Source organism: Blennius ocellaris (assembly GCF_963422515.1).
Source record: "Blennius ocellaris genome assembly, chromosome: 2".
In the NCBI taxonomy this organism is placed as follows: Eukaryota; Metazoa; Chordata; class Actinopteri; order Blenniiformes; family Blenniidae; genus Blennius; species Blennius ocellaris.
In genome coordinates, this window is record NC_137651.1 from 15,118,782 (window position 1) to 15,146,415 (window position 27,634).

General features: G+C 40.6%; 1 protein-coding gene across 1 annotated transcript in view; it reads right to left on the reverse strand.

Annotated features, from left to right (window-relative positions):
- Positions 1–11,815: 11,815 nt before the first annotated feature.
- clmpb (CXADR like membrane protein b) overlaps positions 11,816–27,634 on the reverse strand; it is a 71,496-nt gene continuing 55,677 nt past the window's right edge. The window contains exons 3-7 of the mRNA XM_080507625.1: positions 24,750–24,954; positions 22,018–22,185; positions 19,704–19,823; positions 19,090–19,231; positions 11,816–16,972 (exon numbers count right to left, since the gene is read on the reverse strand). Coding sequence (XP_080363751.1) covers positions 16,636–16,972; positions 19,090–19,231; positions 19,704–19,823; positions 22,018–22,185; positions 24,750–24,954 — 972 coding nt within the window. The 3' untranslated portion in view covers positions 11,816–16,635. The remainder of the gene's footprint in view (positions 16,973–19,089; positions 19,232–19,703; positions 19,824–22,017; positions 22,186–24,749; positions 24,955–27,634) is intronic.

Below are 27,634 nucleotides of genomic sequence, written 5' to 3' on the forward strand. Positions count from 1 at the left end.
ACTCCTATAAGTCAGAGGAAAGGAAATGACTTTGGAGGGCTTTACTGAACCACGACCCTGGAGACTCACCCACCTTTATCTTTGGCCTGCACATGATGGAGATAAGGAGGTGGAGACTAAATCAATTTTGCTGCATTGTCTCATTAGTTCGAGCCCTTGGGTGAGCTCGGCTCCATGGTGATGCCCTTGGAGGAACTAAGCCATGTCACTTGCATGTGTCAGGAGGCAGGAGAATGAAAATGGATGCAAAGGATTACATTATATGATGCTTTATATGATGGAAAACTCCATGAAGGCTTTTTATGCTTTTAATCAATACATCTATCCAGGAATACACCCGGAAATGAATTTATGAACTAACAGTACAAGACCATTTTCCATAATTATTTTACATTTGCATTTATACAACAGCATACTAGTAAAGTACAATAGGTGATCATTTTGCCAGTGGGTTGACTTCTTTCGAATCAGAGGTGCTTTCTCATTGGAATATTTGTAATCCACATGTTGTATTGTTTTTGGCTTTCTTAATATCTGACCAATCACTGTGCTACAAAATATAGAAATGACATACACATTTTCTCAATTGCATGTAGATAACTAAATAACACTTTTTTCCCACCTTTGGTGGATGCAGTATATCCCACACTCATGTGGGTGCAGTGCTGCCCCAGCTTGTTTATAGGATTTTTCAGGGGTTGGAGACTTGCAGTCATTTGCAGTAGAGTAATTGTATTCCCCAGTTTTGAGTCAGGGCTTGGGGATCATTATGTGCCCTGTAGGCATGTTCTCCTGGTGTGTTCATGGGTTTTTGCTGGTTTCTTCTCAAAGTCAACAAGCATTTGAGGTTAATTCACAATTGTAAAAAGACTGTAGTTGTGAATGAAAGTCTGTGACTGTCTCTCTGTTACAGCCAAATCAGTTTGGACATACAGATGGATGAATGGATGTATGAACGGATGGAGAGCATCGGCAATAACATGCATATGGCCAAACTTGATCTGGGTGATCCAATAAACAGCTCAGTTTTATTATTTCTCCGGCTGCAGTTTGTGAACAGGTCTGCCAGTTCAACACCAACAGAATGTGATCAATTTGAGCAGGATTATAGCTTGTGTTGTTTGGATTATCTGAATCTAATTACCTTGCAGAGAAGCTTAACTGACTCCGCAGCCTTTTGGCCTGTTTCTGCTGCAGCTGAATGCAGGGGAAATTGATAATTTATGGACTAGGCAGACCAACTGAGAAAATATTATTTTTATGGAAATGAGCTTCTTCTACAATAAGCACTAAGGTCCACAGGCAAGTTTCTATTCAATGCTATGAATTTACAGTAAAAAGCTGTTTGTGGGGAACTGTCAAGCCACAGTCAAGTATAGTCTGAATATGGAAACACCGCGAACTTTGAGCACCGTGTTTCAAGCTGCACAATAAATATTCACCCTTGTTTCTGTTAAACTGAACAGTTATACAGACTAGAAGATATCCTGCATATCTATCAATTTCAGCATGTACAAGAAATGTGCTGATAATTCTAATAGTATGTTTATGAAACTAGGGAATAATACTGGTTAGGAATGTCCCATTTCCCTGATGGAGTGTTGATTTGACACCAAGAGGCGGTCAGGAAGACAGTCTCACAAAAATATGCAGATGAAAAAGTCACATGTTTAGGTTAAAACCACCGTTGAAGTGGTGCTTATGCATTCAATAATGTTGATAAATGTTGCTTCTGCATATATGGGAATGATGGTGCTCTTTTGAAACCTGTTTACTACACAGACTTGGCTAATGTAGTCTGACTTTTCTAGCTTTAGCTGCAATGAGCTTGTTAATTACATGATTGTAACCAACATATTTAGATTGTCATATATTGTTTGCCAAATGGTTCTGCAAAAATAATTCATAGTCTGTTATCAGCCAACCGAAGGGCAGAGACTCATTAACACCTAAACCTATTACCATTTGCATAATCAGATAGCTCTGTGTAACAGCATAATCATGTTCTTTTGTCATACAGAAGTCAGACCAGCCAGATGGAGTATGAGACCAAACTGGGAAAATCAACTCACTTTGCAAATACTGAAATGTCGGGTAATAAATATCGGGTAAATAAAATAATCCAACCAATTACCTCATCTTACAAACAAATGAGAAGGTGATTCAGTTGAAGATGAATGAAATATAAACAGATATTATTATATGAAAACAAAAACAACAAAAACAACCTTCTGGCATGGCTTCTTTTGATCAGGCCTCACAGGGCATTTCAAAACGCAATATGAAGCCTCATGCTACGCCATTGTAGCATGAAAACAAGAAGCAGTAAGAGAAATAACACATAACTTGTCTCACAAACACATTTCTACAAATAGTGAAAAAAATAATCACGTTAAATTTAAAACAAGCTGTTTTAAAGGATAAATGATAAGTTTCTCTCTTTTATCAACAATCACCCACTTAATGGTTTTGCTTGGAAAAATACCCAGGGATTGGGAGGCCTGGTTTATTAAACCCAGATTTAAAGTGTACTATTTTGGGGCTTTGATCTCAGCTGCATTTGAGGATCATCAGAGGGAGCCGCTGCACAAGATTTCACAGGGATAAAAGAAAAGATCAATACCTTGACCAAAGCTCGGCTCTGCCTCATTTACCAGCCATAGCTCTGACGGAGCCCTCATTAGGCTCTTACACACACATGCACACGCACACCGGCATCCACGTAGACAGCCATGAAGAAGAAGAAAGAGTACTGAAATCAGACACCGAGCTCAAACTGACACAAGTCAATATTTAAAACATCCCAGTCCTCATATCACCCGTATGCAAATACCTGTACGTGCACAAACACGCATGCACATCTTTTTTTCCACAATTTCCTGCAAATTCACATTTGTTATTGTTTCACCACAGACTGTTCCACTTTTCCAAGACAAGCTTCCAACATAGGGCTGCGGTGGCTTCGTCTGATGCCCACTGCGCATCACGTCACCTTAGAGCCACAGCCAGTGAGCTGCATGTGAGCTGACTTTACAATGATCTATAGTTTACCCCAGCCACACATAGTAAGAGCAGTGCAGGGTTGCTCCCAGAGAGTTGATGGGGGTCAAATGCTATTACTCAGAGACCCTCAGTGGTGACCTTCGGCAAATTGCAAGCACATCTACCCACCAAAACATCATAACCACTGAAGGACTTGTCATGAATTTAGTCTCAGCAATTACAGCATATCCTCTCTATAAAAGCCAAGATGTGACAAATTGAAAGTCGAAGTTGAGTTTGAACTAAATTGATGACTTTAGATTGCCAATGTGAATGTGTGAGTGTGTTGCTGTGAAGGACTGGCGACGTGTCCAGGGTTTACCTCTCCTTCATGCTGTCAGAGGGGAACGTCTCCAGCATCGGCATAGGGTTGTTTCTCCATTCATGGGGTGGCCTATACACCCATACAAACATCACGCATGTTATTTGCACTGATAGGAAGGATTAGAGCTGACTATGAGCTGACTTAAATCTTATACATGCCTCAGCAGGATTTCATGTTTCCAAATGTGTGTAGCTGTTATGCCGCCAATGTCTCGAGGTCTGGATTGCTTTGAAGGCTACAAAGACTTGGTTCATATTTCATATAAGAATTACAATATTGTAAATCATGCATGAATATACTTTGGTAATTATACACAGAATGTCAGCCAAATATGCATGAAAATGTGTGCCAGGAAATAAGTGCAAATTGGTGAGAAGATGTTTGATATTAGACAAATATTACTGGTATCATTCAACAAAGGTTTGCTTTTCCCTATTAACGCATCTATTAGCGTTTCTATTATTTCAGTTTAAAACGCTGCTTTTCTCACCCCAGTACAGTCTGAATAAGAAGAGCCATGCTGCCTTGCTGGGTTTTATGAAGGGAAAAGAAGACAATGCATTCAGACAAAAAGTTACATAACTTGAACTGTCCCATAATTATTTGATATGTGAATCTCAATATTTATTCAATGATGGGCAAACTTATTTATAGGCAATGCAGAATATGACACACTGCGATAAATGTCACAGATTTATAAGTTGCTCATAGCAAGAAGCTGTGGCAGTGCAGCTGTAACTGTCTGGACAGCAGTGACATTTTTATCGCAGTGCACCGCCACAGAGATAGCCACAGGGGCCGGCACCACAATTATATAAAACCTCATATTACAGCCTCCTGAGACAAGCTCCGGCAGCTGACAGGTGACGAGTGTGCAGTGAAGCTCAAGGCGTCCTTCAGCTCATAATTTCACAGGTAAGAGAGGAACACTCATATATTCTCTAAAGTAGGAGTTTAGCCTCATTGCACTATTGAATACTTGGATGTTTGTCTATGATTAACAGCTGTAAGTAAACCATAATGCTGCCAAGTTGACAGAATAATAGGAGATGATTAACACCAGCTTTTTTAAGAAAAACAAATGTGGCATTTGCTCACAGCAATGGTCAATGTAAACCACATAGACACATACAATAAAACATATTTATTTCCAAAGTAATATGGTTCCTGTGTTGGGGAAAAAAAACACAACAAGAATAGCATTGGAGCAGCTCCTCGGGATAGAAAGTTCCCCCGTGGATATCAGCCCCGACTGAGGGAACGTCATAACAGATTCAGCATTTTTCACACTTTTGATTTAATCTCGTCAGTGTGCAGGACAAAGTTTTGTTCCGACCAGAAGCTCTCTTGAGACGCCACATCATTAGACAGATGCCCTCAGTGCTCCAACGCCATCACTGAGCTGTGTAATCTGGCTCTGACACAGTTGGCGTGCATCACTTCCACCCTGGATTGATTTGTGACATTGGAGAGGCTGATAAATGTTCAACAGAGGAAGAGTTGAAAGTCTAATCACCACACCACATTGGCAGTCAGCAGCCAGTTTTCATATTAGACAAAGCTCCACTGATTGTCCCTGCCAGTTGACGTAGCAACAGGCAGGGAGATCTGCAGGTTCACACCAAAGTCTTATACCACTTATAAGACTTTATTGAACCTCAGATAAAACACTGAATTCCTCAAACTTATCAGCTCGTGGATATGAAATTACTTCATCAAGATAATCAGTCTGCACAAGACATGAACAATCCTAATTTCACACTGTTGTTACAAATGGAAGCAGATAATAGTTGATTCTTTTTAAAATAAACTGCACAACATGTCTATAGGGTGTTTTTAGTTGAAGATGGTTTGAATCAGATTTGGGATTCCAAACTGAGAAAAAAAATGTCACTAAAAAAGATTTGCAGTAGTGGACGGTTTGTGCACACAAGCCCCCAATTTCTATTTGCAAGACAAAACAATTACAATCGGCTCAAGTTAAGAGCTTTACAAATTTCATTTTTGTCATGCATGCAGGCTTCTTCGGTGTTGTATTGAATGCACTATTAAAATATAATTACAGAAATGCTCCAATGATAGAAACTTGATATAATTAGCAGGTGCTGTTCTTAATTTATCAAGGGAAAATAGATAATATTTTTCTTAATTAAGATGAATATATTTTAAATTTGTATTCCTTATATTGTTACTGTACATACAGAAAGTTGTCTTAAAAAAATCTGACGTTTCATTTGCATGATTTCTTGTTCTGACCTCAGGAAGCTGATACATTTATAATAGCTGATTAAGTTATAATTTTGATAAATTGGCATAATTTGTGTGAAACAATGACCAGCTTTAAGAACTTTCTATAGAAAGTATGGCCCAAAAACTAATGTGAAAATGAAAAAATGGGAAAGAAAATGTGATGCCCTTTTTCCCAGGAGGAATGTTTTCCCTCTTTTGATGGAAACCTATGATAGAATGAAACAAGTGGAAGATGGAACTGTCAATAAGTGTACCTTCATAAGAAACACTTGCAACTGATGAATAATAGCATCCCAGGTGCGTTAATAGGTTTTCTTCTCTGAGCAGCAAGTTAAGAGTATCATGTGATGTCTGGCACACCATGCAAGCGTTTTAGGGTTAAAGGTTTATATCAAGCTGTGCTTTGAAACCTCATGCTAAAATAAAACATTTTCTATGAAGACTGAGCAAGGAAGGTGAGCAAACCGCCAGCTGTATAATGTGTTAATCAGTAATTAGCCAGTTTTTATACTGCAGATTCAGCAAGAACACTTTTTGATATTCTGTGTTGGTCTCCAGCAATATTGGAGAAATTAGCATTTCAGTCTTCACTGAGCGTGTGTGGGTGTGTGTGTGTGTGTGTGTGTGTGTGTGTGTGTGTGTGTGTGTGTGTGTGTGTGTGTGTGTGTGTGTGTGTTCACATTGCTGATTTTGTTGTTTTCAGGTAGCATAATCAGGTAAATCTGAAATGTTCTTTCTCCTCTGTGTCATCTAATATATCTGACAGTCAAAACCCAAAGTTAGGGATTTGTTTTTAACCACTTAAACAAAACAAAACAAACAAACAAACAAAGAACACATCAAACAGAACAAACCTACTTCATCCGAATTCAGCGAATGAAGCAAAATGGGTCATTTCTGAAAATGAGGATAATATTTTGATTCCATCGCCATTGTATCAACAAATTTCTTGTAGTGGATTTCATTGGCTCATTAACAAATGAGATACAAAATATAATACTTTCTCGAATATGTTCACTGGTAAAAATACCAAAACTAAGTAGAAATAGGTGAAAATGTGTCATTTTTATGATACCTTCTTGATGAGTGCAATAGAATAACCATGACAAACAATAATTCTGGCAAGCTCAAAGCAGGTGTGTCTGATAATCCTCTGAGGGGCTGTGACCCCGGGCTGTTAACTACTGACCTATGTGGCACTAATACCACTTTATAACTTTTAGCTGTCAATACAAATCAATGTGTAAAATTAGTCTTTACAGGGCTGCATGCTGTAAACAAAGATGTGGTCCTCTTTTTGGATCATGAATATGTCGTTGCTTCAAACTGAAATATTTAATAATGTCGACGCATCTTTGAAAAAAAAAAGAAAAAACTGCCATATGCTAAATTAGATGTCAGCTAAAAGCTGATCACTGAATTTGATTAATAAGACAGATGAGTAACAAGAGCTTAAAACTCATTTTTCGACATAACAGCTCCCCACCGGGGTGTAACCCAGGCTTGAATACCTTTAATGCAGATTAATACATGCATTCTTTCAGGGGAACATTGTACAGGGAGTCTCATAGAGTCATATTTGGGTGTAGCTGTTTAATCTGCAGCTGGTCGTCTCTCAGTCAGAAGATTGCAGGTTTGATCTCTCCATCTGTCCACATGCCAAAGTGTCCTTGAGCAAGACACTGAACCCCAAATTGCCCCCAATGGATGGATTGAGTGCTTTGCATGGCAGCCGCCTCGATTGGTGTGTGAATGGGTGAAAGTGATTAACAATGTAAAGCGCTTTGGGGACTGCACAAGTGGTGGAAAAAAACATTATAATATTGAAATCCATTTACCATCTCATCTGAGGAAGTCTGTAGTTATTGTGTTGGCTTTTTTTTCCATTAAAAGACACAGTATCATTAATTACTTACATTTTAATTGGATGGACTAATAACTTTTTTTAATTACTATTCTGGTTGAAACAATGATAACCTGCACATATTTTGTAAAAGCTCTATACACTTGAGATACCTACTGTTAAAGTTAGTAAAAAGTAAAAGTATTTCATATTAAAAGGGTCACACTCACAATGGCACATTATTCTCGGTTTTGTACATGTCCTATGTGCATTAATTATAGTTGAGCTGTCAGCATCAGGTAGTAAGTGTGCAATTTAATCCAAGCAAATGAATAATTTCTCCAGAGTTCATCGACACGCAAAGCTAACTCAAGTCTTCAAAGTGGAATGAATGTCAAAAATAGCACGCTATTAACCTCTCTATCTAAATTCATGGCAGTACTATAATTAGTGTGGACGTCAGAGAGTGAAATATAGTTTATATGTGGGGCACAGTGCTTTATTCATTACCCAGAGATTTTGAGTGCAAAGACTCACAAAGCACTGTTGTGAAGCTCGTTTATTGCCATCGGTGAATTATGTTTTCAGAGCTGACGATATGATTGGATGTCGGTGAAACAGAAGGAAATTCTGTGATGATGCTTGGATGCCAGTTAAACCGCGGCTGCTTTTGTTTTTATTATTAGTATTATTATGCTGTGCTACACTGCACATTCAGGGACATCAGAACAGTCCACGAGAGTGCACTTCTCTATACTCTCATTCATTATGAGGGAGCAGAATGTCTTTTTGTTGCTTTTGGTACAGAGATCTAGTTCCACCAGAGGGAGCTTTAAGCAAACACACGTGCAACACCTGGACCTGGAGAGACTCTTTTCTTTGTGACACATTTGACAGATGGACATAATTACCACAAAAAATTAAAGATTGCTGTGCTATTTACAATGCTACATTAGCATTGTGTGCATGTGTGTGTTTATTTGTGTTCACATGTACATATGTATGTGTGTTCATGCTCAGGTCAGGAACCAAGGAGGAAGAAAACACCCAGTCCTACACAGTCATTAATAAAAAAAACTCTGATGTAGTTCTCAATACCATCACAATCAAGCAGCTGTCCAATGTGCAGTTTTGGTTTAAATGGCTTTCACATGAGATTTATGATTAACTTTTCTGATCTGATGACGAACCATGTGTGACTGAGGAGTTCACTCAACTAATTAAGACCCTATCAGCGTTGCAGATAACAACAGAGCTATCACAAATCAACACCAGGGGGTGCAATTATGTAAGTGCCTTAAATCTGAAGGCTTTGTGTGTGGCAATCTACTATTATTTACTTTGCAGATTATAGAGGGAGAGCAAGAGCGAATGATGAATTGGGTATAATGAGGCTACACAGCCTTCTCAGAGCCAGAAGATTCCTTATCTGTATGGCGACACATTTTGTCACTTTTCTGCTTAAGCTAATTAGGCCATGAGTGCCGGTGCTGCTTCACATTTTTCACACAACATGCTTTGTAATTACTTTGCTCAACCACTGTTCCATCATCCATCCATCCATCCATCCATCCATCCATCCATCCATCCATCCATCCATCCATCCATCAGATTGGCATCTAAAATCAGTTTGGGTAAAGACTTCCTTGCCTTCATTCCATTAAAGTGCCCCCATGATGAACCTTGCATTGCTTGACTGAATATAATGGAGGTGCACATGTATTGGTGAGCAACTTTTCTAAAGTCTGCCAAAAGAGATCAATGTTCCAGACAGACAAATGTTTAACCAAATAGCGTCAAAATGACAAATGCGTACATCGGTAAGTGAATGATGAGTGTTTGTGCTTGTTCGTGTGCTTCTGTGAGAGTGTATGTGGTGTGTGGGTGGGCATGCCAGAGAGATGGGTTTATGACAGTGTCATCACACATGGCTAATCATGTGGAACAATGGATGCACAGGCATGGAACAGGGGGTGGAGAAATGTGATCTGGCCTTGAAAATGTGATCCTGCTTATTATGGAAGCTGTGTTTTGAAAAGATGTAAATTTAGCAAGCAATCTTCAGCCAACTCAACAAAGAGAATGTCAGAGAACACGCTGGTAATTGTATTATGCCCCATGGCTTGCCCATGTGTCTTTACAGAGGGTGTTATTCCCACTTTGAGGAGGAGGTCATGTCAGAGCTTTTGTGTCTATCCTTGAAACAGAGATAATGTCACTCAGCCTATTTAACCAGGGTTGATACAGATGCTTCATTTTTGCTGTTCAATAGATTGCCTACATACACAGAACTCTTCAAAGGGAAAGGGGTGAATGTCACTCAATAAGTTGAATGACAGGTCAATAGATAGCTCTGACCTTGTTGACAGGGGCTTGAGCATCACATTGAGAGGCTGAGATGGACAGTTCTCAAGGAAACAGAGCTACAAAGGAGCTGTCTGTCTTTTTCTCCACTAATGAGATGGTCTGGGGAGGATTTGCCAAGTTACAACAACAGTGCTGCAGTATGATATCCAAGTTTGCTATTGAATAAAGAGCAATGAAAATGTAATTTTAGTTCCGGGCATCAGGTGTATTAGTGAACAGAACATAGTATTCTTTAGCGAATTCATTGCAGTACAAGTCGTCCTCCAGGTGCAGATACTGAAAATATTATTGCGACAAGGTTAGAAAGTAAGGAGCACAGATCTCTGCTGCACATTTTGCAAAGCATACAAAAATCCTTCAGATCTGTAACACCTGCTCAAAATACCAAACTGATTGTACTGAACAGTTGCTGTTGAAGTTAGTCAGTGTGACAATCAATGCACTATCAATGACAATGAATGCTATTGCAAAATCTGGTGAAACATGGTAATATTGCATCATCTGTGGAGAAATCCAAACAGTGCAGCATTCCTTTCTTCACCAACTCTGAACTTTGAATAATGACAGATTGAATACAATCACAAACGCAAACAGGCTAGAAGAGATTTCATCGCGCGGTATTTGATTTCGCTATTGGTGACAAGACGGAGTGACAGGTCGGGCTACTTTGGAGAAGCTCAACGTGACTTGTGTTACAGCCCACAGGCTGTATGGGCCTCGTCTTCGTCTCTGTGTGTATAGTGTGCGTGTTTGACAGGAGGTACCCTCACAAGACTTCCTCCTCCTCCGGTCCTGATGTGGAGCACTTTGATTGGAGGATGACTGCTGATTGGCTCAGCTCCGCCCACCAGCTGTGGCCATTTAAACAGCTCCAGCAGACTCCTCATGAAGGCAGGTGCAGGAAGTGTCTGCTCAGTCTGCCAAGAGAACCTTGGTGTGTGTGTTTGGACTTGTGTGTGATCTTTTGAACTCGGCTCCACTTCGATATCTGAATATTTGTATCTTAATTTAATTTTAGTCAACAGGGCCGATCAACCAGCAGTTTGGTGAAGGTACCAACTGTTTTGTTTTGACTTAATTAGGTGGTTTTCTTTGTTCCAATTTTGCCACTTGTGTTGTCTAAACCTATAGTTAAAGACCCTCAAGAGGAGAAGCTGCCTTTATGTTATATTAAATCAATCATTGAACAGTTGGTTTTGGGGATTACCTGTTTGCCCCTTGGTTGTATTGTTTTTGTGTCTTGGGTCTGAATATTGTAAACCTGAGAACTACTAATAAAACCCTCACTTCACCCAAACTCACCCGGTGCTTGTTGCTTCCTGCACGTCCATCCTTCTCCGAGAGCCGGGTCGTAACACTTGCGAAAAGCCAGTTGGGTTCAATCAGACATTTGATCAGGTTGCTTCTTATTACAGATGTATCGGGGAATGGTGAACATGGCTAAAGCTCCAGGGCTGTCCCAGGCCACGCTGGTGAGATGATGCCTCCAGGTTGGCCTGGGAGTAGCCAGAAGAAGTTAGAAGATCAATGTTGGAGATTCAGAGGGGGCTTCTTCGCTCTCTTGCCAGTGCAATACCATGTTGAGGAAATGCTTAAAAATATGAACACATAGATGGAGTAATGTATGTTATAAAATCTATTTCATATGTGTTGGACTTCGAACAGTCACTAATACACCAATAAGATCCAATAAGATGTTGGCTTAGTGTTTCCTCTCCTAGTTATTTTGACAAGTAGGTCATAAATGCAATGCGCTTTGAAGCTTTTAAAAACCAAGAAGCTCACATAGAATAACTGATTAGTTCAATACGTATGTACATTATCTTACAGAAAAGAGTGACAGACAGATGTTAATCTTTAGCATTCGTGCAGTGACTTCATCACTCAAGATCAGCACAGTGGAGCCTACTGAGCGAGGAACATGAAACGGCATTCACACTTGACATGCTAGGACAGCCTCCTTTCATTTAAGATGACACGACGTGAAGTAAGTTGTCATTGAATATTTTATTTGCAAATGAAAGTAATAACTCAGAGGTCGTAAAAATATACATTTTTTTACTTGTGATATTTACATGGATTGTTTTCATCAAACAAATCAAAAATAAAGAAAGAATTGATACTGTTTTACAAAACCAAAGAGAAGCTACGTCAGAAAAACAGATGAGAGAAAAGAAAACTAAAGTGTCTTACATTTCCCTTTAGTAACGCCGTGCTGAGCATGTCTCCCCCTGACATCCAAATAATGCAGTCAAGAGAAACAGCCAACCACACAGATCCCACACAGGCCAGTGATGAATATAGCACACAAAAAAGTGCAAAGTACATAGATGAAAACGTCAAAATCAAATGGCAAAAAATAAAGCTTCAGAATTTTTTTTTTCCTGTAGATATATTTACAGTTTTAAATTTTCTTGAATTTTTTTGGGTGTTTTTACATTTTTTTTCTTTTTTTAATTTTCAGCCGATTACAGTTATGTTACATCAAAGCAAAGCATTCCCGTTCATCTGCTCAATCTCCTATCACATGCAGGGACCTTTGCTTTCTTCCCTCTATCTAAGATTCCATCTCAAGCTCCAATTTTGCCCCATTCATCTTTGCTCTTAATAGTAATAATACATCACATTCCCTTATACGGACATAGAAGGCCTAACCATAAAGTCTGAGCATCACTTTGCCCTGCTCAACAGCTTTAATCAGAAATAAAACTGCTTAATAGAACATAAAACATTGCGGCTACATGAGATTTCTACTCCTATTGTAGAACGAAGGATAACCATTAATGATTTTACTGCACCATTGAGTGTTGATAATAAGACAATATATAGAGCTGATGGACTCTGTTTTAAAGGATGGTATTAGATGTGCTTCTGACACTCTGAGATGTGCAAAGACTTTCCCCCGCACTCTACTGAACTGACAAAAGCACCTTAAAATTAATTTGTTGGAAAGAGCACAAGTTTGACGGGCCACAAAGCTGCACACTTGAGAGGAGAGATGCAACGCGAGGGCTCATAAACTGTGGAATCTGCCACCTGAGAGTTGCAGATGCAGGAAAGCAAATCAAAAAGCTTGGGGGAATTTAACAGCTGGAAGACTTGCATACCTTCCCCCACCTCCACTGCTACTTTCGTCTGTGGTGGTGGGAATTTCAATGGCAGGAGCCTACAGCCCTGGCTCAGTATCAATCTTGTTAGACCTCTCCTGATTCCCAGTATTACTCTCCAGATTCCCATGGAAAAGTCTGTAGGCATGTGCTATCCAGGTTGTTGAGATGCACAGCAGTGTCTGTCTTTTCTGAGTGTGTGTGCCTGCATGCAGGAGTGCTGTTACAGTAACTGGTTTTGAAAATCTGTGTGTGTGTGTGCACGCGTGTGTGTCTTGGGTAATGCAGTGTGGAGTGTCCCCTTCTGTGGTGCATCTAGTATCCTGGTTCCATCAGTCAGTCATAATATCTCGAGACATTCGATCCATCAAATTCTGAAAAATCAGAAATAACAAGGATGCCGTTTGGACTTTTGCTTGTGCAAAGTGTGTGTGTGTGTGTGTGTGTGTGTGTGTGTGTGTGTTCATGAGGACATATGCAACTGGGAATGTACATGAAACACAAACCAGCACCCTGAAGTGGTTTGTTCACATTAATGTACATGTATATACAAATTTTATCTGTGTGCGTGTGTGTGTGTGTGTGTGTGTGTGTGTGTGTGTGTGTGTGTGTGTGTGTGTGTGTGTGTGTTCCTTGAGAGGACATCAGTACACTCAGGGCCAAGTGCATTCTCTGGTACCAGACAGCAAGAGAAGGGAGGGAGCATACAAGTGGCCTCCACAGCTGATGATACATATGAATTATGGACACGCTTTGTCTCAAGACGCCACCCCCACAAGCAAAAACATGACTGGTGCCTGTGAAACCAAGTTCAATCGGCATACAAGCCAGTAAAAGCTCAATAAACACTGCCCGTCTGCAGTCATATCAATTTGGATAGAGGTTACTTTGCCTGACTGGATCCTTCTCATTCAGTGAGTGGCTAACATGAGAATGTGTGGGTGTGGCCCGAGGGCTTATACTGAATTTACATGCACACACCCACACATACACGCATGCACGCAGGCACGCACACATACACTCACACACGCACAGTAGCTTCCCTGGTCAAATATGAACTACGGTCTCTAGTGGAATATAAAAGGCTTTTATCCCTCTAAATTTCCTTTACACTTAAGTCCTGTGTGAAGTTTTATGTCTGAAAACAAACCCCATGTGCTTTTTAGACATATGCTGGTTTGCAATGCATTTGTTATTAATTGACTTCATCTTGTTTGAAAGATTTCACTTGTGCACAAAAATAACTATTAATAAGTAAAATAACACTGTAGTCTGCTCACTGGTCCACAGAGAGGAGCAATGTTCATTGTGAGCTTGTGTGTCATTCAACAACATTGTGTGTCATTAAACAACAGCATTAGATTCTTATATATGTTGCGCACGAGCTGAGCGTTTAGTTTTCTGGACACTTTGGCACTGATTAAAAATTCAATCATGAGAAGGAATGGTGGTGCTTGGGGAAAAGTCAGACAAAAGAATCCACACGTCTTACGGAAATGTGGCCAATTCTTATGATCATATTCTTTATCTTTCTTCCCCCAAAAAGTATTCATGCTCGTTATTGGACATGAATCTCATTGGAAACATCAGACTTCACATACAAGTATGCACTTTGGAACACAGCGAGTGTGTGAAAAACACATGGTTTGACTTACTTACAGGCCTTCTCAGCTGAATGTTTGCAAGGAGGAAATCTCCCTTCACGCCCTCTCTTATTAAACTGAATGACATCATGTGCATATATCTATCTGTATGTACAATATAAAACAAGACTGAATACAGAATGTACAGTACATTGTCCTGTGGCACGGGATTGCTTTCTCACCACCGATAATTCACTCTGCTTGGTGCTCACGAGTCTGCGTCTTGTATTACTTGGGCAAGTTTGTGAAATTGTGCCTCTCAGTATTTGCTGCTATTGACCCTCAAAGCTGGGTGTGAACAGAGACTTAACCAAGTGGTGCGCTGAAGATAAGAACAAAGAAAGAAACCATCAAAGGGGGAAAGGATTGCAAAGGCACACTAGATAGGCGACTTGCCCTTTTTTTTCAGCTACTTTCAATCAAACTGCACTGGGTCCGTCTGAGGATACAACAAAAAGGGGGACACAGCTCGGCCAATAACCAGGCAGTGAGACCACAATCGAGTGCCACGCCATTGTTGTGGATCCAAGGAGAATATTGATGATGATGCCATACTCACCCGATACAACTGAACTCTCTGGAATCACGCTCCGTACTCCCCTCATTCAGACATACAGTAGTTGTAAAAATTGAGCATCAATTCTTTGTGCCTTAGCTTAAGTATTGATTCAGTGCCTTAGAGGAGTCAGAAAGTAATGGGATCCACCATCTTTGTACATCACACATTCATGGTGACAGATTTTGGTTTCAGTTCAGAAATGTAGAAGGTAAACAGAAAGAAAAAAAAAAAGCAATAATAATAATAACCCATCCCTTGGATTGGTGGCACTTCAAAATGGATGAATGGACACATGGCTGTCTGTCACCCTTTACAACCTGTTCAGAAAGAGGAGATGCAGTACAATGGAAGCAAAAGAAATACAAGTCCAGCTGGTCTAATAGATGCTTATCCCCTATATTTAATGTATAACTATAGGCCTAATAAATACGAGTTAATTATTCAGGGAGGATATTCAGTACCAGAAAAGGACGTCCAGAGATGGAGACAGGATGCGGAGGAAGGTAACAGCTCCATTGATTTAACTTGGCCGTCAATGCTACATCCGTGTACCTGAAGTGTCCCCTGCTGATTGGTGAAGCAGATGAGCTGTTTGCGAGCCGGCTGAGTCAGTCTCAGGGCCGCCGTAGAGTTTCTTGTGGGCTCCTTGTGAGAGCAGGAAAGACCGAGAGCACTGAGGCAGATGATGCACACACCGCACGCTGTGTCTGTCCACATGGATGGACACAGTCTGCCCGGCCCACAGGAGGAGAGAAAGGGAGGAGGAGGAGGAGAGTTGTGGTTTTAGAGCAGGTGCTGGAAGCAGCGAGACGGAGGTGCAGAGAGACACAAATCCCAGAATCACTCCCATGCCCCAGTCCTCCAAGATGGAGAGAAATGAGAGAAGAAAAAAAACTACTCATCAATTGCTGTCATATAATATCGTATTTTCTTCCTCCTACTTTTCCATCCTGCTGGTTTGATAGAGCAGTGTGGCTCCAATGGTACTTGCCTGGGTCAGAGTGGAGATTCATTCTGGCCTTTACTGTTTTCCTTCACTCACTCCTTTACTGTACTGCATGCCAATCCTTTGATTTGATAAATAAATAAAAGCTCTACTACGGGGAGCGGGCGGGGCTTCTTCATTCCACTGTACTGCACATGGTGCTTCTCTGCTTCTTCCAAAGGAAGAAGTAGGAAGAGCTCAGAAAATAAGTTCTGCCTTTAGCCACAAGACACAAAACAATTTTTGCATCTTGGGTCTCTGCTTATTCTTCTCTTTTTGTTGTTTCGTGTAATTCAGTAGGGGGCAAGCATGTCTTATTTTCCCTTTTTAAGTATGCATTCATTAAAAGTACTTTTTGAATTATAATATTGATTCTTTTAATTACATCCTTTTTACTAGTTGCATTTCTTTGTTTATAGAAGAGTCTTAGTCTTTGGGGGAGGGAGGTGGGCTAAGAGGGTTGGGCAGGGACGTGAGTGTTATCATGGCTGCAGGAAGCGCGTGGCTATCAGTCCTACACAGTCTGAAAGGCCTTGGTCTGGGCGGGGACCATGAGGGTCGGGGGTGTGGGCCCAGACATGTTCCTGGGGTTGAATTTGGGAGTGACAGGAAGCCCGGGGGTTTTGGGAGGCACCACTGTAGTGTAGGCTGGAGGGGATTGGGGGAAGCCTGGAGGTTGTCCATTCTCCTTGAGGGCTGCTACAGCCGGCGGGCGGGGGCGGTGACCACGCTGGGCGCTGTTGTGCACCATGGACTGGGTGGAGGAGGCACCAGAGCGTGAGCTGCCAGAGCGGGACGACGACAGGGAGTTTGGCTTCACCAGCTTTGCTTTTGGAGCCTCCGCATCCTCCCTGCAGTCAGGAAGAAACACACAAACAAACAACGATGACAAAAGTCAATTTATTTTACATTATCTGCTACTCTAGAAATAGAAAGGAGCACGCACACACGCACGCAAAGGCACAATGTACTGCTTAAACAGTATGCCTCATGCCCTCACACTATTCTTGGATCTTAGACACATGGGACAAGTATTACGTGGGGGGACTCATGTAATTCATGAGAAACCCTCCCAGCCCCTGAGTTTTATGAAAACACATTTGCATGGAATAATAAAATCTGATGAAATCACTTGCTCCCCAGACACAATTGTGGAAGAAGAAATATGTTTTCGCTTGAAAAAAGGACACAAAAAAGCTTTCCTTTGTATTTCCATGTCTTGCCTGTTTCAACTATGATATAATAATACCAGAGGGGGGGGCAAAGGACTATGAACCATAATGGCAAAAGTATCTTAAAAGGAGTACAGAATTATTCATCAAAATTGAGACTTATCATGACTTGGATTGCTGCTTGAATTAAAGTGGATCAGAAATAGAAAACCTCTCATTTGTGCACTTCTGGCTACATGGTTTGTTTGCAGGCTCACCACAGATGATTGCATAGCTCTTGCAAGAAAAAAATAAAAGTTTTAAAGAGCGGTGGTTGGCTCTGAACCTGTCCTCAAGAGTTGTGTGTCACCAGCTCATGGTCTGATTAGAGTGCATTAGTCGGAAGGCTGAGACTCAACGCCACATGAAAACTGAAAAGACTTCATCGCATCTACATTATTTACTTTAAGTCGTCCCTCAGTCACATTGCATTATTCATTGTTACACTAGGAAATATGCACCTGCTCCACTGAAAACATAAACAGAGCTGTTATTTTTACAGGTGTCATTAGCTGTCTGCAGGGTCCAAAGCGTGAAAGTTTTACAGTGAGGAATAAAAACTACTTCTCAGCTCTGTCGCCACCACACACATACACACTGAAATAGTGAGTACAGTGTGAAAACACAAAACATAATCGATGTACACTTGACCTTGTAGCCCTTTTTATTTCTAGGGACACATTGTGTAAATATGGCCACAGGTGAACTCAGAGCACATCAGTAATAAAAAGACTATTGTGGTGTCTGTGAGCATTTTTACTTGCTTTGAAACGGAATGAAATTGAATAAATTAGTTGTTGCTGTAAAGAGCAATAAGATAAAGCAAATGAACGTGAATATTTTTAAAAATTAATAAACAGCATCAGACAATTTGAGAATAGAGAGTCTATAGCACCTCAGGTCTTGTGTCGATGGTGTTTGGCTGCTTGTGGACGAACAGGTCTTTAGTCTATATGTCAACGTTTTACAAGATGTGAGGTCCTTCAAAAACAACTGACCTTGTTTTTGTAGTGTGTTTGTGTAAAAGTCTCTGAGGGTAGGGAGTGGTCAATCAAATAACACAAAACTGAAATTAATCTATCAAGCGAAATCCATGTGAGAACAGAAAGTACGAATGGATGAAAATAAATTGGACACAGTTCCGTTTCACTCACGAGTATGATTCAATATTTGACCCATGTTTCTAGCATTTTGAGTTAAGCTGTTAAAAAAAAGCACTTCAATTAACAATACAATAATAAATATTCACACTAGGTTTCATCCGTCCATCACAGATTTTTTTTTTGCATCATATTCCATAATCTCTGATCTGAGTTTTGATCTGATTCCAGTGACCGACGCAGGGACACTATTTTGTGTACATGCCGTATATGTTATTTTTCTATTCAAGTTCTCAATAACTATTTCCTTTGCTAGTTTCAAGTGTGATCAAAGAAAACTTTTAATGACCTAGAATTAACAGCAGGCTAAAACATGAGGTTGAACGTACATAGACAGGTGGCTTCTGCAACAGTACCCAGGTTCAGGGTAATATATGACCAGCACTTGAAACACGGCAATCAAAGTTTAGACACTAAGTACTCACAACTAGGTTTCAAGTGTTTTTAGTTCGTCTTGAAATATAAACTGCAGCTTTCCTAACTCTGAGATAAATTAACAGAGATAGTTGTGCAAAATCTTGACTGTCACTTTCAGGCATCCACATGTTTTTCATTTAAAATAAAAGAGAATGGTAGAATAGAAGCCAATGAATAAACCTGATCTCATTTGGAGTCTCCTCCTCTTCATACTTCTTCTTCTCTTTCTTCCGGAAAACAAGCCAGATGATCAATATGACAATGATGACACCGAGGGATATTCCCACCACTGCTCCTGCTACCATCCCTACTTCTCTCACATCTGGAAAAGAGAAAGGTGGAAGAATGGAGACAGAATGAGTCATGGAAAATCTCATGATATTTGCTCTTGAATTTGTCAATACTTGTATTGAATTCCCATTTAAATAAGAAACATTCCTACTTTTTAGTTTTTTTTTTACCACAATACCAAAATTCAATGCAAGAAAACATTTCTGCTGAGCTGCTCCATGTGTCTCTTTCTTTACACATGACCTTAATGGTCGAGAGCCTCTCAGGAAATGTGTTAGTGTGACAGTGAAATATGACTGCTAGAGCAGCAGCCACCAGTTTGGGTTCAGTGCAGTCTGAGGCTGGAGCACTGGGGGAGAATGAGGAGAGTGAAGGAAGGTGGACAGAGAGCTGGAGAGGGGAATAAATGTTTCCAGCTGCAGTTTGAAACAATAACCATCAATCAAGTTTGGTGTGAGGTGAATGCTGTGAGGTTGACTTGCCCTCGCCTCCCCAAAACTCACGCATCGTGACCTCGATGGTGCAATTTTCCTCCCCCACGTCATTGCTCGCTGTGCACCTGTAGACACCTGTGCTGTCCATCGTGAAATTCCTCAGCGTCACAATCTCTGGGTTCTTGAGATCTGAAGGTTGCAAAAGGGAAAAGAGAGAGCCTTGTTATGAAAGATAAACAAACTATCCTGCCTACTTGTTTCCCATAAAGCAAGTGAGTATATAAGCTATGTTTGCATCATGTGCGCACGCACACGCACACACACACACACACACACACACACACACACACACACACACACACACACACACACACACACACACACACACACACACACACACACACACACACACACACACACACACACATTTTTTAGCTTTTATTTGGTAGCTGAAATGGGTATAAGCAGAAGCCAAAGCTTATTTTTGCCTATCCTTTAAAGTTAGCCAGGACCCCAGTAATACAAGATGTAAATTTTTTTTTTTTTAAATTAAAAACTAAACATGACAGAAGTAATACCAAAGAGAGAGAAGAGAAATACATACATATAAATCATAACAAAAGTAATACAAGAGAAAAACAAAACAAAAGTAACAGAAATAATTTTTCATTGTAATCATGAATTACTTTACTTTTTATGTTTTTTTTGAAGCACAGCAAAAATGTACTCAATTTTAAGTCGACACTAAGTACTATACTCCTGCTGGCTTCTGGTGGTGTAATTCTTAGAAAATCCCCTGCAAAATGCACACAGGGCCTTTTTGCAATTTTTTTTTGTATTCTTCACATTTTCATGTTTCATGAAAGAATCTCAGTAAATTAGCTTAGTCAAATGTATGAGACACACACAATGCACAAGAGGCTTGATCTAAACTGTATGCGTGTATTGTTTGTTTGTTGTTTTACCGAAAACACACCAGTAAACGCGAATATGTGCATGACAACACTGTACGCATAAAGCCATTGTATTTTATGACTATGTACTTTGTCAACTGTAACCTTTTGACGACTGATTCTGAGTCTGTCGCTTCTCTTCAAGGTATGTTGCTTATGCATCCTGACAAGTCCTAAAAGTCCATTACATCTGCAGGACATGAGAAATAACTGAAACATATACTATGACAGAAGAAGTGAGGGAGAAGGAGAGGGCAAGAGAGGGACATTGATGGGGTGTTTATCTTAGAGCGGGGCTCGTTCACACTCAGGAGCACTTGAAGGGAGTAGCAGGAGTGTGTCTGACAGCAATGGAGCCCCACAGGATATTTAGTCATCCAAACCAATGACAACCATGTGATATTACCTTTCACCAGGCCCATAAATAATGGATGCTGACGCCATGCATTATTGTCCAATGAAAACCAATTAGCCCAAACAGGTGTTTGGTGGATGCCATTAATTTGAGGGTTTTCGTTTGGACACGTGCCACCATGGATGCCAGTTGAAGACTGAAGGGAAAGCTGAGGCAGAGAGTTTGGCACCCTGAGGGTGTTTCTGTTGGTTGAGAGAATACACACCAGGACGAATTGCCCTACCATTAGCTTTTCAGTTATAAACTATCTCTTATATATTTACAGGCAGATATCTCTGGTTATGATCCAAGAGGAACACTGAAATCCACAACATTTGAGTGAAGTGTGCCTGAGGGCTACGACAGAGCCAATGTTTTTTTTGGGTAGGGAATATAGTCGGAGCTGCCAATCCAGCTCTGTGTATTGCATTTGATTTTCCTTCCCACTTCACACACAATCCAAGAAACATTCCATGCATGTAGGTACTATTTACTTGAGCCAGACTTATTTTTCAATATCCAAGACATTAGATCTTGGCATGAGCCTTGATACATATGTTAGGAAATCACAAGGCTGTGCTGCAGCTGATTTCTACAAAAAGCACAGGAACTTTCATTATGTGGCACTTGAGCGTTACACAAATTTGAAAGAGAGGTGTTACAGTAGAGCTGAAGACAATAGAGAAGAAAACAGTATCGCTCGAAAAAACTGACTGAGACTATCTTGTGCCTTTGAGAAAAAAAAAATTGAAGCCATTAATTACTCTTGCAATGTAGCTCATGGGTCAGCAGCAGGAGGCTGTAGCAGCATTGTATTTGGCAGATTTAAGGTGTTTGCAGATGTACAAATTTAGAGAAGGGAGGAGGTGAAGGAAAGGCGGCGTGCTCAGCAAAATGCTTCAATGGACTAATTCACACACAATCCATAAAAAAAAAAAAATACACTAATAGGAAAATGAATCTTCATAGCATTTCTCTGCAGAGGGCCTTGAATGGTGAATCAGCATGTCAGTGCAGTGCCAATTATTTTTCTTACCTATCAGTGCCAGGTTTGGCAGCTTGCCCAGGCTCTTGCCTTTGTCCAGCACTCGCTCCCACTTGTAGCTAATGGGGTCTGAGCCGTCGCTGGATTTACAGCTGAGCTTGACATCGCTGCCCTTCAGGAGTTCGCCGTCCATCCAGCATCTCGGTTTGGAGGGCTTGACTGTGGGAACACAAGATGGATCAGAAACAGTTAAAGTCAACTAATAGAAAAACTTGCTCATGAGCATGACAATCCACATCAGTTTTGCAAGAAATGTTGATGATTTAGAGTTTAATGGCAGACAAAACAATATGTATCTACAACAACCAAATAATTTGTGTTTGTTGTGGCTGCTTTCAGCTACAATAAAAGAGAAACCTGCAGAGATGAGACTGTACTCTCTATGGATCATGGGGCATAGAGCATAATTTCCTCATTTTAACAGTTATTAGACAGAAGCTAAGTTTAAAGTGCAAAAAAACACTCCACTCTTCATAAAATCAATGCTTCATTCATTTCAATGAACAGCCTGGTGGGAACATTACTGTGTAAATGTCCATGATTATTTGTTGTAGTTTATGATGGAATTTCTGGTTAAATAGAAGTGGAGCCCAGTGAAACAGTCCAGCACTCTTGTATATCACCTCACAGTAAAACACACTACATAAAACAAATGGATATGAAAGGGAAGACAGTAATAATAACATCTAATGGTTGTTAAGTTGCATGAAGGTGTAACACTGAATATAAATTCTAAACTTTATTTGCTCTTTTTTTTCTTTGTATCAGATCCATGCTACAAATATTCAGGTTTGCTATCTCAGTTATTTCTCAGGAGCTGATGACACAAAAAGAGAACAAAAAAAAAAAAAAAACACCATTGGATCAATATGACCCAAAAACGGGTGTGAACGCTGATGGTGATATGCACTCCACAGGTCAAAGGTTTGGCTCATGGTCCTGTAGCTGGAGGCAGATGTGTAGATGAAACCTGCTGAGCCTCCACAACTGGTTTATCTGGAAACACTCTGAAAGGCACTGCTGCACCACCAAAGCAGGAAAATAGCACACTCCTTTCCTTCCTCCCACGTGACTTATTTTTAGATCAGTGGTGAGCTAAATTTAAACATCTATTTTTTATTTTTGTCACACTGGCGCACAAGCAATGTTGACTTATGTGCATTTGTTTATTTGCTGCTCATCAGCAAAGTTGCAGAACCAACAACTCGAAAGGTGCAGTGAGTTAGTGGGCAGAACATAAAGCCAGATGTGCATTTCCTCCTTTGTTTGCCTTCTTCCCACAATGTATTCTGCTCACACACTCGGTAAGGAATTTAATGAGAGGGGCTGATCGGTAAGCACCGGTGCCTCGGCTGTGCATCTCTCGCCTCTGTCAGGGTCAGTTAGACTGAACTGCAGCAGGAGCAGTTGGAAAAACCTCAGCAGAGCAACAAACACACCTGCATCCATTCATATGCATACACCTAAGATGCACGGGGAAATATGCACATGCAAATCACTCAAACTTCCCAAACAAGGCCAGCGCAGATGAACGAGCGAGCTCATGTGTGAACGTGCACACCCACTGGAGGCACACATCAACTTTGGCGCGTACACACATAAATACATACACTCACACAGGGTTTCATGCCAAGCCAGCTACCAGCTCTGCTGCCAAGCTATTATCTTAGCGTGGGGAGGGAGAGAAAAAAATGCAAATGTTCGTCTCTCTCAAAATCGAAAGTGTCACCGCAAAGCTGAGGGCAATTTGTAAAAATCGAGGCACTAACTCAGTGAAATGTCTTTATGGAAGAGAGGGGTAGAGTGAGTGCGAGAGGATTAACAGACTGTTCCATTAGAAAACCAATAACCGCGGGTTGAACTAATCTCCCATGATGTTTTAATAAATCGCCTGCTTTTCTGACATTGAGAATGTTCTCGCTCCTCCCGCTGGACTTTGTAGCTGGCTTTTGTGGGATAGCTGCTCTCCTTTTGCTGCCCGTCCTTCAGAGTTGTTTAGCTATTTGTGATACGCGGGCAGAGACGTGTATTACCACTAAGCTAGTTGTAAAACTGAGCCATTTATAGCCAACTCCATATTGGGGAAATGAGGCGGGAACCAAACAAAAGAAAATTAACAGGATGGGAATAAAATGTACAAAGTGTTTGTTCAGGCCAAAACTGGATTTACTGCAGTTGCAAGATCAAAGTCTGACTGGAATATTTCTAAGTAGCTTATCTGTCAGCCTGATGGCAGCTGGCATTTTCAATATCATTCTTAACTACTCAATTTGATTACCCAGAATACAGCAAATAAAAATTAAAAAAAAGGGCCTGTCTTCTGTTTTCCCATTGCTCGCCCATGGGACTGAAAATAATCAAATGTATTTGACTTGATGTGTGTCCCTGTAACTTTGTCCATAACTGATAAATCAGTGCTGCGTTATTCCAAAACCAGTTTCATGTTTCTGGTCTCACCTCATCAGGTAACCAATCCAAATGAAACCCAAACAGCACAAGTACAATCAAATCACACTGTCTGAATCAAATTGAATTATTGGTCCAGTAAGCATGACGGAGGAAATGTGCCCGGCTAATGATCTGGTGATTAGGTCTACGTGTGTCTGTGAGAGGGACTGTGTGTGTGTGTGTGTGTGTGTGTGTTTTTTTTATCTGTACAAATGGGTTTCGTATAACTTGATAATGGGTGCACCTGTGTGCGTCTAGACCCTGAGTGTGCTTACCCAGCACAATGAGTTTGACCTGGCCCCAGTGGTACTTTCCCCCAGTCTTGACTTTACAGGAGTATTCCCCTGAGTCGGTCAGCAGCAGATCACTGATCAGCAGGGAGGCGTCTCCACTCAGGTAATCCCCTGCAAAGGACAGACGACTGGCATCGCTTCCGGCCGCCTCATTGGTGTACACTTGGCCCCCGAAAAAGGTGATAATCTACATGAGGGAAAGAAAGCAATCACAGATCAGGTTTATCATACAAGTTGGACAACCTAGAGTCACCATTGACAATCAAATGCATGTTTTGGTATAGTAGGAGGAAACAGCAGTACTTTAAGAAAGTCCATGTAGTCACGGGGACAATGTGTAAAAGCCATGCAAAAAAAGGCCTCAAACTGGGGATTTCCTGATGTGACATGAGTGCTAACCACTATACCACTGTGTGGAGGGTTTAATCATCAAACTACTCAAACCTTTCAAATGATGATAGCTCTACATGGGCCATTTCAAATTCGTCTCGGACCCGCAAACCTATATTTTAACAGTAGATACCGTGGTCATTCATCTGATAAATGTATCCAAACTGTCAAGTATTACTTTCATATGACTTGTTAGCACATTTTGTTAACTTAACAAGTACATCACAACAGTAATCCCCTTGATGTATGTGTCTGTGCGACTGCCATTAACATTTAAAATGACATAACTGTAATGGTTAGATAAGACATACCCACAAGGTCCCAGAGTGGATGCACAGTCTCGAGCAAGAATACCGGCACACATGGGTAACGTTGTTAGCAATCACTTTTAATTAACACATGGGAAATATTATTACACAAATGAATGCATTTGCGAGAATGCCAGTATCCTGCCAGAGTTCATTTAGCTCATCATCTTTGCGCATTGTTATCTCTGTATAGTCCATCCACAAGCAGAGCTGTCAAAATGAGCAACAATTATGTCAATAAAAACTTATTTTGGAACCGAGAAAAAAGATTAAAGTAAAACCCCAACAAAATAACAGTCAACACAACTAATGCCTCCCTAGAAACAGTAAGAGTAGTATTGTCGTGATAAATACAACATTATGGGGTAATTAGTACAAAGTACTTCACCTGAAGAGTGAACATAGAGCAGCAAAGTATTTTTTACATTTTGTTATTGAGGAGGGCATGTTGAGAAAAGCCCACACGGTATTCTGTTTGTCAGAGTAGGACTATAAAAAAAAAATACAATTCAGTAGAGACCCAATCTTACTTGTTATAGATGATAACTTATATCACATAGCATGTTTGACAAAAAAAAGTTAACTTGAATGTGTCAGCATATTCACACGCTGAACATGACATTTTCTCCAGCGGATATTTTATGAATGCCCACTTGTTCCCACTATATTCAAAACCATCAAGAACCCTTAAGAAAGGCCTTCAGAACCCAAAATGCCTCGTGAATGCACACAATGGATGCCCAGTGCTCCTTTTGAATGGGTGAGAAGCACAGAAAAAAATCTCCCTTTGTCCCACACTGTGTACCTGTGACAGATAAAGAAACTCCTATTTCTTCTATTTCTAAGGTTTCGAGGGCTAAATGATTGTGAGTCTGCACATGTGTATGTGCATGCTTGTATTGTATGTTTTTCTGTCTGTATATGTATGTGTCTTTCAATGTATGTATGTATGTATGTATGTATGTATGTATGTATGTATGTATGTATGTATGTATGTATGTGGATGGATGGATTTCATACAGCATTTAATAATTTTATAGTGTGTATCTTTATGAATGATTTTTCTCATATACTGTATTGTTATTGTTGTGTTGATCATATCTGACTATTAAAAAATTTATTAATTAAGTAGCCCATGAAACAATGATCAAATAAAGCAAGTCATCATCAGAACTACAACAGAAAATTATGTGCCAATCACAGTTTGCTGTTCTTGATATTTGTTTTATTTGTCTTTTTTTTAGGAAGTGTTCATTGATGTTTGCAAAGACTGGGCCTTCAAAGGAAATATTAGTTCATTTGGAATGTGGTATCGGTTTACCTGGACAAGAAAAGCTCTCATTTTCTCCTCTCTGCCTGTTTCTATTTGCTTATTTGTGTATTGTGTTTGTATCTCTCTCTCTGCAAACACAAACACATGCACGCACGCACGCACGCACGCACGCACGCACGCACGCACGCACGCACGCACGCACGCACGCACACACACACACACACACACACACACACACACACACACACAGACAAAACAAACCCAGCTGTCACAGTGGCCTATTACTCAGGGCAAGTGAGAGCCTGCAGATGGGGACTGCTAAATGCTGGTGCCACAGTGCATCAGTGCCTAAGAAACAGGGGCACCTGCTGTGATCACAGGTGACGACTGGCCATTTACACGTACGCACACATATAACCGGACCTCCACACACAGCCCTCCTTCCAAGCAAACCCGTAAAGCATCACGAATGCAAACAGACATACATTGCTGGGCCAAGGCTACAGGCTAAACATGACATGGTTCTGGCACCTACACAAAGTAGGGCATATTTTAAAACATCTGCCTGTGGGCATGCATCCACCGATTTCACAAACTCTGGACATTTATTACTCAGAGATATGTGAGGGGAGACAACACCACATGTGTATGTGTTTAGGCTCCTGGTTATGTCTGAGTGCATTCTGGGAACGTGCTTATGAGGCTGATAGATAGCCAAAGCGTCAGTAAGCGAGAGAAATTTAAAGAGAATTTAGCGAAACGACCAAAGGCTGTTAACATATTTTGCAATTTAAATGAGGTGGTTTGTTTATTCAGTGAAAATTGAAAACACTATACGGAGACATTTAGCAGGTCTGCCTTCACTGGATTTTCAAATAACTATAAACAAGACAGAA